We start from the raw sequence: 13757 nt of genomic DNA, 5'->3' as shown, positions 1-13757 counted from the left end.
CAACCTTTTGGACATAAAAACACTATTGTGAGGTGTGAGGTGTTCAGAATAGACTGGAAATGAGTGGAAATTAAGGTTATTGAGGTTAATAATAGCATAGGAGCAGAAAAACCTACAAATTCTGTGATTTTAGCTGTTTTTATGCTTTTTTAAAAAAAAATACAGATCCAAAACACAAAACCCAGAACCCAAAACACGGAAGGGTGGTTTTGGCAAAACCAATCCAGATCCAAAACACGAAGAAAGATCCAGATCCAAAACCAAAACACAAAACACGAAAAGTGGCAAGTGCACACCCCTAGATACTACATACAGACATGCCTATCAGTACAATTGTAAAAATGAATTTCTTCTAAATTTCCATCTACACCCTTTTTGCCTTATGAAGCATATATGGTTTTAAATTATCGGATTCATCATGTTACATTGTTTGTTATGTTTAATGGTGCCAAAGGTTCCTGCTTGGTGTATCTATCAGATGCACTTGATCAGGATTGGTAGCAGCCACTACATCCTGCTATAGTACAGTAGGGCAGGAATAGAGAAACCTGGGATACATTACCTACAATACCGACAAATCACCAGAAATGATCACACTTGCTGCCGGTTGTGTGGCTAGATCATGACTAATATATTGTGCTAGGTGTCAGATGTTGTAGTCACTGGGTTCGACAGTGTCCTTAGTATTTAACTTTCATCTGGCATTGTTATTATTTGCCCTTAGAAACCTTGTGAGCTGTTTCTGAAATGCAATAACAGAATATCAGTGTAGGTCATGAGGATTCAAATGTGTCTTAAAATAACAATAAATCAATGAAATGGTCCAGTCTGAGAAAGTATTTGATGCAAAATGTGTGTCATTAGGATGGGCTGACAAAATTGCTGTTAAAAATCAATATTGTTGTTACCTGCATTGAGTGCTTGGGAATAGTGCCACCGAATACCCTACTTTGGGTTCCATCAGTGGATAAATTACACATTAGACAGTGTGTTTAATAATCAGAGCATTTTTAATAATTGTATCAGGGGGACTAGCCTGCATCAGTGACACTCTCCTTCGTCTCTGTGCACTTAGGGCCTGATTCAGAGCCGCTCGCAAAAAGCGAGCGCTCGCTCTGAATCAGGGCGGCTGCTTTGTTTTAAATAACCCAGCCTCCTGGCCGCTCTCTAAGCTGTGGGTGACCACTCACAGCTTTAGCGAGTGGCCAGGTGATGGTCGCGATGGACGCGGCCATCACGACTGTCATGCTTGCGATGAGACCCGTGGGGTAGGGTCTCATCTGCTGCAAGCCCCAGTGAGCTTCCAGCTCTAATAGTGCCAGAAGCTAAAAACTGACATCACTCCTGATGTCAGTAGGGCCGCCCACAAATGGTAGACATTCCTTCAGGATTGCTTCCATTTGTCCAGCCACTCCGTCTACAAAATGGGGTGAGCTGTCGGTGAGAATTTCTCTCTCACTCCAGGGTTTGCACATGTGCATTGCGCATGGCACGCGTGTGCAATGCCCCACCATTGACCCGCTTATGAGCACATAACGCTTGCGAGTGAGTCTGAATCAGGCCCTTAGTGTAAATGTGGTACACGGAACAATAGCTGTAGAAGGAGATTTCACACTAAAAAAGTAGCAGCATGCAGACTTGAAAGTTCATTTGACTAATAGATTGCAGAAGTGGGAGACAGCATGTCTGCAACTGTTAGAACAATACAGCTGTAACCTATTAGACTGCACTGTGCTCAATGATGCAATTAGTAGCAGATGCTACCTGCATACATTTATTTGACCATAATGTTGCTAATAATAAAATAAGAACTACATACAAATATAAATGAATGATGCAAATATTCATCTAAAGATCATCAAAAAACTACATATACCACTAAACAAAAGGCAATTATTTGTGACATCATATAAGGAATTTGTGTTTGAATGTAAAGTACATATGCCTAATGGAAATATACTGGTATTTTAATGCAGACAGGAAAACACACCAACATATGCTTCTATTCACAATTAGAAGCTTCCAGATAATAAGTGGTAATAATAATTATTATATAAATTGGATAGAGGAATTTATATATGATAGGGGTAGTATCCTAACCCTAAATTAAGCAGCTATTGAGATTATAATTCCAATTATCCTTAAAACTCCACAGTATATGTAACCAGTAATACCCTCAGACAGCTTATTTATAGGCTATAAATGATCCTGTTGTTTTATCTTATTGGGAATAGATCTGGTTTGGAAAAACCTGTGAGACTCTGCTAGTGCTGGGCATCTTATTTGTATCTTTTTTGCCAAAACTGAGTCAAACAGGAGTATTCAATATGGGAGCGAAAAGTTCGTGCTGGACTTTTCGTTCCACATCGAAGATTTTCCTGGGAGAAAGTATCGGGTGCGCGCCCGCTTTATCCCCGTATTCAATTTGAAAGCTACGAAAACGGGACCCGGCGAAGTAGGATCGACAAAAAAAACAAAATGTACCTGGAATAAATTGTGGGACCCCCCCCTAAAACTGTAAAAACATGGGAGATCACTATGGGTAGCCCCGTTTTAGCCTGCAAATGAAAGTCGGGGATTTAAATAGCGGCTGCAGGTGTTTTTTTCCCGACATTGAAGAAGTGATGCAGAAGAGCACTTAGGTTTTTTTTTTTCATTTTTTTAAGTGGTCCCATCAAATTTGGGGTACATGAAAATGGGTACTAGCATATTTTTAAGTCCCTAAAGTCTTTATTTTAAAATTCTGCAAATATGCACCTGCCGCTAATAGCCTATTCTAGAAAACACCTGCCGCATACTTGCAGAATAACCCTGAACCTATTTCCCTATTTTTAAACAATTTTTTCCCATTTTTTTTTTCACCCCAAATTTTCAATAATTTTTTTGGGGTGTCCCAATTTTTTTAAAAAAACTTTTTTTGACACATTTTATTTTAAAATGACATTCCCAGTGATGCAGGCTATTTTTTTTTTAAGCATGCACCCCTAAACCCCAATTCTGCACTTTTTTTCGCCACCTATATTTTTTTTCAAAGACTTTTTGAACCTGCGAAAAGTCTTTGAAATTGAATACGGTGTAAAACCAAAACCAGCGAAAATGACGTCATCGGTGCAAAATTATCGCAAAAACTGACTTTTTGCTCCAAATTGAATTGCCCTGTTATACCCCTTTTACACCAGAGCTAAAACCCGGGTTTTTGAAGGGTTAACCCGGGTAGCTCCCTGGTGTAAAAGGGAAGAGAGTTGAATCGCCGGATTGAGTGACCTGGCAATCCAACCCAGGTAACTAGCAGGGTTTAACACGGGCGACCTGGAGTGCGCTGCTAGCCGGCCGATTGGTCCGGCTTCAGTGGCGCTCGGAGATGACGTCATCTCCGAGCGACCACTTTCACTCCGCAAAAGCCGGGTCTATGCAGACCTGACTGCGGTGTGAGCGGCGCTGACTCAGGAATATCCCGAGTCGGCGCCTGCAAAATTCCGGGTCTTATCCAGATAGGAACTTTGTTCCAACTCCGGGTCAGACCCGGAATTTAGGTGGAAAAGGGGTATAAGTCACAATTGGATTCGACATGGATGCACCAGCAGACTGTGCTGTTTAATTTCTTATGCAGCATATCTATATCTGTGTGAAAATTAGTCCCTGAGTCTGTGTACAAAGTGCTACTGTGTAGCGGACACAGCTTTTTTCATTCCAAGTTATGTGTGCTTCATATACAGTCTCAGCCGCAGACAGATATACAAGTGTTTGCACAGGACCTGATGGTTCACTCACACCAGGCAAGTTGCACTGTATGTCATATTGAAGCTAGATGTATGAGTACACAGCTGTATATCAATAATTGTGTATAAGTGTTCCCCATAATAGAACATTTCCCTTTTTCATATCTGATATAATTTTTTTCTCGGAAGCACTATCCATAATCATAGTAAATTGATGGTATTATAAAATATCATGCATAACCTGGGTTCACAGTGACAAGAATATTATGTGATTGAATCCTGTGCAAATAATCCCTTCTTTGCCAATATGAAAAGACTGCAAAGAGGAACAGAAATGAAAGCAGAACATAGGTCAAATGCAGTGAAATTGGTGGCAGAAGGCTAGATTTGCATCAGAATGACAGCTGGATTGGGTGCTGCAGGTAATTGGCACTCAAATAATTTGTTAATCCCACATAAATACTAAGCTAGTCTATAGCTTCTCACCCCATTAGTTTTGCCAGTGATAATGGGACTATTTGCTGTGCCAATACCACATATTGAAAAACCTTATTGTAACAGGCTTTCATTAATCAGAAAAACCACAATTTCAAATACCGGATCAAAGGTTATTGAAGTAGTTTTGGTGCTTGACTTCCTTCTTTTAATTGGACAATAACATGAGCTATATTTACCATCAATTTAGCGTCTTGTAAATCATTAGTCCATAGGGAACTGGTTATTTGGGATAGAATTTATTCTACCTTCAATTAAAACTACACTAATGGGTAAATTTACTAAAGTGAGAGTTTTTAGAAGTGAGTTTTAAAAGTGATGTTGCCCATAGCAACCAGATTCTAGCTATCATCTTCTAGAAGGTGCTATTTAAATGCTAAGTAGAATCTGATTGGTTGCTATGGGCAACATCACTTTTAAAACTCACTTCTAAAAACTCTCACTTTAGTAAATTTACCCCTAAATCTACAAAAGGAAGATGTCCAATTAATCTTTGTGGAATCATCAATAAATCCTGCACTTCCTGGGCATTATTTTCTGGAATATCTAAAATCACTCCTTCAGGATTACAGCATATAATGCATCCCTATTTGCACAACAAATCTCAGCCAAAATGTTACTAGGAGCTGTTGCTGCAAAGACAAAAGTGTGTTTGGTCTGGAATGGCCCAATGGTAGATCTAGCTGATGCAGTCAAACGGTAATGGTTTTCCTTACCTGTTACATCCACAGCTGAAATTGCTTCCCTGATAAGAGAGAAATACAAGGGAAAGGTTAATAAACATATGGCTGCTCCCATATCGACCAAGGAAGTTTGTTTACTCCCACCAATGCTAATTCCACATTTGGCTCCTTTTCAGTTCTACTAATTAACTGCACTAGTAGTAGCTTATGGAATTTTCTTGATCATCATTGACCAAATCTCCCCTGATCATGTCCATGCACAGAATCAGTCATAATGTGCTCTCATACTTGTTCAATTGCATTATATTGCAGCTGCACACAAAAATGTGTTCATCAACTTTGCTAAAGTCTGCACTGAGTAAAGCCCCATTATAATCAAATTGTATGACCTCCAATCATCCTATGTGTATATGTGTGCATGTCACAGTATCTCCTTTTTAGATGTCGATGTGCACAGTAGTTGGCTGTGTATCATGTGTTTTCTACATGCATAGCATACACCTATGGGTCTATGATTGCATATGGTATTATATGTGTTACCCAACAGAAATTGTGGTCACTTTAGCTTTAGTGCTGAGATTCTTATCGCCATAAGTTTTCCACTTTTTGCTCTTTTTTCTTAATTACATATTTGTTGTTATTAACCTCAGATTTCTTAAGGAAATCCACAGTGATTCGGCTCCAGATTAGATGAGATGTCTGGATTCGGACCTTAAGGGCATCTTTAAGTCCATCCATCAATATTACCACAATTACTTTACTACCCTGTGGTGTGCATTAATCCCAATGCCAGCAATTCCCACATAACTAGATTTTTCATCTAAAGCCCTAATGAAAAAACCCAGCTGTCCCCTCATGCTCCCTTTTTCTTGTTGTAAATATTTTATGACAGTCCCTAATTACTGGAAAGGCAGTGGCTAATTTAATAATTTTAAAACAGTCTGGATTTACTTGTCTTTTTAAGCAGATGCAATATTTTACATTACTTCGATGTACATAATTAAGGTCTCCCTTCTCTTCAAACTGGTTGTTTGCTTAATCAGTAGGAAACTTTCTAATAGTGCTCTGGACAAGAACATGTGCCTTGGAACAATCACTGCAGCAGCAAGGAGAATAAAAGTCAATCCATGGGTAACTGCTCAGCTGTGTCCAACACAGAGTTACAGACTGCTGCTTGATTCCACAAGCTGGGTGGTGGTAAGCTACCAATGTTCTTATATTATCTGGGAATGATTGACTGCTGCTCTTTGTATGTATGTGGGCTTTAAACTGTGTCACCAAGGCTGAAATGTGCTAGAATGGACTTATGCCAATATCAATAAGCCTGTTTCTTTGTATTTAGGAGACTGTCTGCTATGAGAAGGACACTAAAGTACAGGACCTAATATACAGACACAAGCTCCAGTTCAATACTACCACTAATCATTTCTGTGTGGAAGACTCTGAGAGTTTTATTATTTCCAGTGCTATTAAACTCCAACCTACTTTTGATGAAATGGTCCACTAGAGACCCAGAATTTTTAGAATCACCTGTATGCCAGAGTTTTGGAGCAATAGTATACCATGGTTATTACTATTGGAATTGTCAGCATTTATGCAAATTTGGAACACCTACTGCAGAGGTGAATCTCTCATTCAGATTATATATTATATAATATTGTGAGTTTTATTATTTTATTAAATTTGAATAAATTTCATGTGTAAGCAATCTTTGTCTGGACAGTCATGTTATGTTAATTATGTACATGTGTCATGTAATATATTGAATCTGCTTAAAAAGAAAAAGTGAATCCAGACTGTTTATAATTTATCAGTACTGTAGGTGGGACTAACAGATAAGACCAGGATTAGGAGCAGCTCATATGATATAGTATAGATACTGACAATGCACAGAGGATTCTTTTATTGTGCCTGAATTATATTATATATGTTAGCATATATTTTCATGTAATTGAATAATTATACATTCTGTATTAATTTGATTAATTTTCATCAGTCATTGTAATGTATTCCTCTAAATTAGCTTCTTTAATAAATTTGTGAACATCAGTAACTTCAGGAAATCAAATCCGTAAGAATATATACCAATCTATGTTGGTAGGCTATTGAATTTCTGGCATTTCATAAAATCTATGCTAAGGTTTGGAAAATCTGAAATTTTAGTCTGGAGCTCTACCCTTCTCCAGTGACAATACATGGCCACATTCCTAACTGGTACCACCTCATCCTTATAAGCCCAATCATTAGGAAAAGCTATAGTATGCACTGGGTGTAACTCCACTATTTTGTGCTTTCTGGTTTGGGAACAAGTGTTTCTAAAGCTTCTGTTACTTTAAACAATTTTCTGCATGCAACCATCTTTTGTGTACCTAATCCAGATATGCCCGCATCATGGGGGTCAACCTACTTATTCTTTGCAAATAAACTGGTCAGCCATCTTTGGATGTTACAGCACATGGGCAGTAGCAGCCATGAAGTAGGTATTATCTTCTTTTCTTCACTTTAGTTTCTGACAATTTGAGATATTATAGGGTACAATTTAACACTCTTGGTGAGATACGGTGGTGGTGGTGCATTGAGTATAGTGGACATACTATAGATTTGCATTTCTCAGTAATTATTCTAATTCTCCATTCTTCACCTTCCCATTGCCACATATCTAAACATTCTATTTGCTTCAACCTTTGTTTCTATATTTTAATCTGCAGACTATAATATTACCATTTTGCTAAATCTCCTTATCAAACATACCAACAATAGGGAAAGGTCTTACACATAATTTTGGAATTTTCACCTATTGCTCTGTGTACTGTATAGAGTTGCATTGTGTCCATATTTTGTGTGCACACTGTAATATGCATTATTCTGTCTACTGGCAACCTAACACACACCCTCATGGGAGATATACTTTTTAGGCATCAAAAGTGTCCCTGGTTGAGCTAGATTGGTTCCTAGCTCAACAAGGGACACTTTTGATAGAATTCTTCCCACAGCAGCTAGAGTCACAATGTGGGAAGGTTTTACAGAAAATGATGGCACTGTATCCTTTAATTGTTTACTAGTACATATTCTAACAGGGCCTATGTCTCCTGGTGTCTCTGGTCAGACAATTACAACTTACTCTCTCTAGTCAGCCCCAATATTTCAGGCCTGAGTGCAGACACCACCACTTGCAGGCATTTCTTATGCATTGTTGCAAAATTCTAAACTAGCTTACCTTGTCGCGTCATAGATGATCCTCATCCCCAATTATTCGGGCAAGCTGTATAAGTTTTCTGCACTTACCTAACACTATATATTCCTATCACACTGTTGAAGCAGGATAATTGGCTGAGACAAGATCAGCTTAAAATTAGATCGTAACGACACCATCCCGCGACTGATCGCAAGATGCCATTTTGCGAATGGCCACCCAGCGCCATTTTAGCTAAACTCACAGTTAAGTACATATGGCGATGTTACTATTAGCATCATGCTTATGCATCTTTTCACCATTTCTCATACACACATAAATACGCACAATTGCGCTGATAACTAGTCACACATTAGCGAAAGCATAAGATCCAGTATGAAAATGCTGTTAATTAGCCTTATGTGTACGCATCTGCCCCAAGTTAACTAGTGTCTTTCTATCAAACCCCGAATACTTACACATTACGTATTCATATAAAAGGTTCCATAAGCTTTAAGTATAAGATTCAAGTTTATTCATTTATTACAAATGCTGTGAAATAAAGACTATTTGGTATATAAGGTTTAATACATGATAAGTTAGCCATGTTTGGTGTTATACTGATGTGCACTTTCTCAACAGTTTTCCGGTACAATCAGGGTGAAGATCGCAACATGCATTCTCAACTTATGGACTGTAGAGATTTAAAACATTAAAATGTACTTTGTGATGTTAGCAGCTTAGATTTGCATGAGGGGGGAAAGGGGGATGCAAAGCGAGGTTGGAGACCATTTGTTTCCATTTGAAATTGTCCAATAAATGCCCTGTAACAGATTACTAAGAAACTATTGAATGCTGCTATAACCCTTATCAAAGGACAATGAGATTGTGTTTGCCTGTTTGCATTTTGTCCAGAGAACTGGTTATTCCAGTTCAATCAATAGGGATGGCTAACTGAAACTGCAATCTAATTAGCAGTTGTTTACATTTAGCCAGAGTTCTCACATGGCTAGCTTCACACAGGAAAGCTTAGAACAATAGCCATAGCCCAAATTAGCAGTAGTTTCAAGTAACCAATAGGATACTCCCTTTCTGATGACCTCACAGGTGATGGGGAGAAGGATGTCATGCACTATTGGACACTCTTACAGGGACACACTGGGAGCACACATTCTTGCAAGGAGACACAGGCAGAGCAGACTCCCCCCCCCCCCCCCCTGCCCAGAAGGAGGTGAAAATGCAGCTTCATTCCTCAGGACGCCTGTAGATATCTACTCATAATGGCTAAGTAAACTGTTCAGTGGTTAGCCTATATGATATCTGTAACTAGTTTGTGTTGTCCTGTTCATAGCTTATCTAGATTGTATGTAATAAGTTTGTAGTTTATTAAGGGAATTCATAAGGCTGTGTTAGCATACAGTGGAGGATATAATGTGATCTAATCTGTACTTTTCATCTACACTGTAGTGTACAATAGTCTGTTCATTTATCAGCATGCAGGAAAGGGATTGCTTATAGAGTTTTGTAATATTTGTAATGATTGATGCTGCTTGATATAATTGTTTTAGATCCACTGGTTTGATGTGTTAGGGCCTTCCCATGTGCTTGAACAATAGCACTGCTTGGGAGAGATAGGCTTGGTATGTGTTGTATACTCATGAATGTAATCATAGGCTGGTATCAGTGTTATATTATGGAAGTTGAATTAATAACAGCTTTGAATGGTCAGAAGTAATTACCGTGTGGAAGATTAGTCTGCAGTTTGTTAAAGATGGCTACCTCCATGTGAGGTAAACAAAGGAAATTCCATGTGCTCCACGTCTCCCCATTGAATCATGTGTTTGATTCAATGGAAGTTGTGAATTGTTAGTCTTGTGGTTATAGTTCTAATTCTACCCAGTTTTGTTGTTGTATAGGTCAGATAGGTATATTGTAATTATTATAATTGTGATCATTAATGGATATACAATTCAACAGATACAACTTAATGTGGGTTTTCTTACTTTCAAAATGGAGTTTGTCTAGAGACCATGTGGTCTGGACAATAGGGCATGTATCATTCCCAAACTCACACACACACACCATCACCAGCCATCTTGAACATTTGCTCTCAGCGGACATTAATATCTCTCTCATTGTATTTTGATCTCTCTCTGTGTCTCTCTCTCTCTCTCGGGATCTCTCTCTCTGTGTGTCTCTCTCTCTCGGTCTCTCTCTCTCGATCTCTCTCTCTCCGTGTGTCTCTGGCTCTCTCTCTCTCTGTCTCTCATTGTATTTTGAAGTTTAATCATGCATATGTATATCAACTGTACCCTGTGACTGAATGATTTATTTGCACTTATTTTATTAGATCATAGCGTGTAACTATCTGTACTTTTACCTTGAATAATAACTTTTGTGTTTTGGAACACAGTTCCTAAGCCTGAGAGCATTTATTATGGTGTGCAATTGATCACAGCACTAATTAGTGCCACCTAGTGGTTTAGAGGTTTTAGGCAGGATTGTCTTAAAGGTTATATAGAAGGTTTAATTACGACTCAACAACCTCAATATGAATACCATAAACTGATTACACAACATCAGAAAGCAAAACAGATAAGCATGCAATTCAAACAGCAGAAACCACACTCTCTATTAAATTCACAAAGCACAATTGACCATAAACACTTTGCTTCAGCCTTTCATTCAGTGGGTTTGAAAATCTCTTATTTTGGTACTTTCAAGATAAATGTACAACTAGCAAGTAAATCAATATACAATAAAAACATTACTGTGGTAACCTGAATGGGGAGAAGGAAAACAAGAGAGTTTACAAAGTAATAAGAAATGCAAATGTACAGTATATCCCTATGCATCAATGATCTTACATGTGTCCATATGCAACAGTAATAACTGTACTACAATTTACCTTCAAGTTTCTTTCAGCAACTTCATAACTCAAAAAGCAGCTTATTTGAAATACCAACATCATATAGTAAAAATTTAAAATGTAAAGAACTAATGTTCTTACCTTAGTAGACTGGTCTCCACCCTTTGATGGTAAATCAAAGTCTGAAGGTCCATGAGTTTGTAAGTTTAGAAAGTAATTTTTCTTGAGCTCCCATTTATTAAAGGCAAATAACTAATTGTCCAACCCAATCACAGTGGTTCTAAAGCACAATAACTATTTATTAAGATGCAAGGGAATTGTACACACAAAGCAAACAGATTTTACAAAAATAATCAGATTCAGGAAAACTGGAAGAATGAATAGAACAAAATATTGCCTAGACTAGCTTGCACAGCTTGTTTTGAGGTCTAGACTAGCTTGCACAGCTAGTCTAGCACAGGAGTGTCTCTGGGATAATTGGCTGTCCAACAGGTCAGAGTAGTACCAGGTCCGTAACTAGGGTATTATGTCCTGTGCTATAGCACAGGGCACGCAGGGCAGGAGGCGCTGTTTGGGTCTGGCAATTTTCCTGTTTGCCATCATTCTCACTTGTAGCTTCCTCTTCTTTTATCCCCAGCATCTCCTGGCTTTGCCTATCTCTACCCTTCCCCATAAGTCCATGGCCCTTTTTCAGGTGCACTATCTTATGTTCGTATTTAAAAAATAGTGGGGGGCGCCAATGCTCTCTCTGGCATAGGGCACCAAAAAGTCTAGTTATGGCTCTGAGTTGTAGAATATAATCACATGGAAAGGATTATAAATTGCATTATTGAAAACTTCAGGTTTCAGGTACACAGTTCAGTCATCTATAGGTCAGTTGGTCAGGACCATTGGCTCAAGGTTTTTTGGTATTCAATTGGGTGTAAGAATTTTACCTGTGGTAATTTCAATAGAAAATTACAGCTGCTTTTTTTCTCGCATGTCATCAGGTGAAAAGTTTGGAAAAATCCCTACAATATTTCAAAGTACAAATGTTGGGACTTGGTTCCAACTTCCAATAGGCAATTGAAAGTTTTTAATTAGCTTAATTGGGCCAATAATTACATGCCATTATTGGGGTGAAACTTTTTAAAGTGCAGAATAGTCACCGGGTGTGTGTGACTATCTGCACTTTCAGAGAATAGCGCAAATGAGTGCGCTACTTAGGAGAGAAGATACAACTCCATGGCAGCCCCTGCCTCTATGTGCCAGCCTACACACTGACGAGTGTGCTACCTAGCAAAGAGGATATAATCCCATGGTAAAAGAAAGACCCAATTGCAGCCAGTCACTACTTACCGGATCCTAGCTAATTCTACTATCCACATATTGTGTATGCGACGGCTCCCCAACACTACTATTTCACTGAGACTGCACATTAAAGCTAGATTGCAACTGATGAACAAACAGCTGTACAACCAGCTCAGATTTGGGACAAAGACATTAGGAGTATATTCCCATGAGGGATTTTTTTATTTATTCATACACTAAAGGCCCCCATGCTCGGTAAAGGCCCCCATACACGGTGCAAAAATAACAGCTGATCCAACAAATTGATACAATATCACTGCTATATCATACTGTGTGTTGGCATGATATTGGCCAGTGTGGCGCTCCCATGGGATCATACATTGCACCTCCAGATCTTACATGCTGCACATAAGATCTGATGATGCGATGTACAATCCCATGCAGTGCTGTGCGGGGGGGTGCCGACATATTGGGTGGTCAAACTGTGGATGGCTACGTGTGTGGGGACTGCCCGAAATGTCGGCCATCGGATCGACCGTTATGTTGCAAGGTGCATATCGCACCATGTATGGTGGCCTTAAATCTTTCACACAGACTGTGCCTTTGCACCAAGGATCTGTGTTACTAATCCAGACTTATTTCTCTATACAGGTGCAGTACTGAACTCAATTGCTTAATGAACAGGTGCTCTTTTTAACAGTGAGTGTGCACTGTATAACTTTCATAGCTCTATGTACTCAGATGAGTAACATCTGCAGTCTATCCAGCTATAGTATTAACTTTCTAAACAGGAGTATTTATGGAAAAAATGCTTTTTTTTTTTTTTTCTTTAAGACTGTAATATATTTTATTTAGGTACAGAGTATTCTACCCATGTTTTTAATCCTTCACACATTTTTTGTTTTTTAAACTTTCCTCCTATTTTTCATAATTGTATACCGCATGTTTTGGGAGTGGACATATCCACCTTAATTAAACATGGTCATGATAATAACCATATTCATTTTGTTGCAAAAATCTTGTGGCCAATTGAGTTTGACTTTAGTGTCTGATTTATTCTTTGTCAAAATGTTAGCAAAGCCCTATCTGCCCTCTTTACCTGTCAATATAATCATTGTTATCTTCAGAATCTGAATTCTTTAGAATTGGAGTAATTGTATATGTTACCTTTGTTTTCATTATTTGAAAAATGCAAACTGTACTTATTTTTCGTAAGCAGAGACACTACATAAGAGCATTTTATATTTTGATTCTCACATGTTGCTGCTGCTGACGGAGGAGGGAATTTGCTCTAATATCTTTTTAATTTCACTGATGCATAAGTCAGCATCTCATTCCATAAAACTTGTGTGGCTCATTGCACCATGACTATTTTCCTCTCCATTTATTTCATCAAGGCTAGTTGAATTTTTGCTGTGACTGCTCAAAGCACCAGTACAACAGCTGTATCTCAGTGATCACTTACATTTTATTTGACAACTTCTCTTAATAGACATGTTTTGGGTGTGTGTCTTTACCATAAAAGTTTT

The 13757-nt window shown here is 38.4% G+C and overlaps 1 protein-coding gene across 2 annotated transcripts; it reads left to right on the top strand.

Annotated features, from left to right (window-relative positions):
* The first annotated feature begins 4841 nt into the window (after positions 1-4841).
* Positions 4842-6681, top strand: LOC148538214 (uncharacterized). 2 transcript variants are annotated; one of them, XM_088457126.1, is made up of 3 exons: positions 4842-4913; positions 5944-6094; positions 6240-6681. In XM_088457126.1, the coding sequence occupies exons 1-3, from the start codon at positions 4885-4887 to the stop codon at positions 6402-6404; spliced, it is 345 nt and encodes a 114-aa protein (XP_088313252.1). In that variant the 5' UTR covers positions 4842-4884; the 3' UTR covers positions 6405-6681. The 2 variants fall into 2 exon arrangements, with proteins under 2 accessions (XP_088313252.1, XP_088313246.1); XM_088457120.1 differs by having other exon boundaries at positions 4876-4913; positions 5941-6094.
* The last annotated feature ends 7076 nt before the right edge of the window (positions 6682-13757 follow it).

The sequence above is a fragment of the Taudactylus pleione genome, unplaced genomic scaffold (genome assembly GCF_031769625.1).
Source record: "Taudactylus pleione unplaced genomic scaffold, aTauple2 ptg000041l, whole genome shotgun sequence".
Taxonomy (NCBI): Eukaryota; Metazoa; Chordata; class Amphibia; order Anura; family Myobatrachidae; genus Taudactylus; species Taudactylus pleione.
This window is presented reverse-complemented; position numbering and strand designations above follow the sequence as displayed.

Excerpts from the sequence above, each read along its gene's own strand:
- LOC148538214 (XM_088457120.1), top strand. The coding sequence starts at position 4,885 with ATGGTAGATCTAGCTGATGCAGTCAAACG. Across the intron at positions 4,914-5,940 it reads CTAGCTGATGCAGTCAAACG|TAGGAAACTTTCTAATAGTG; the intron begins GTAATGGTTTTC and ends TTGCTTAATCAG. Across the intron at positions 6,095-6,239 it reads ATTCCACAAGCTGGGTGGTG|GAGACTGTCTGCTATGAGAA; the intron begins GTAAGCTACCAA and ends CTTTGTATTTAG.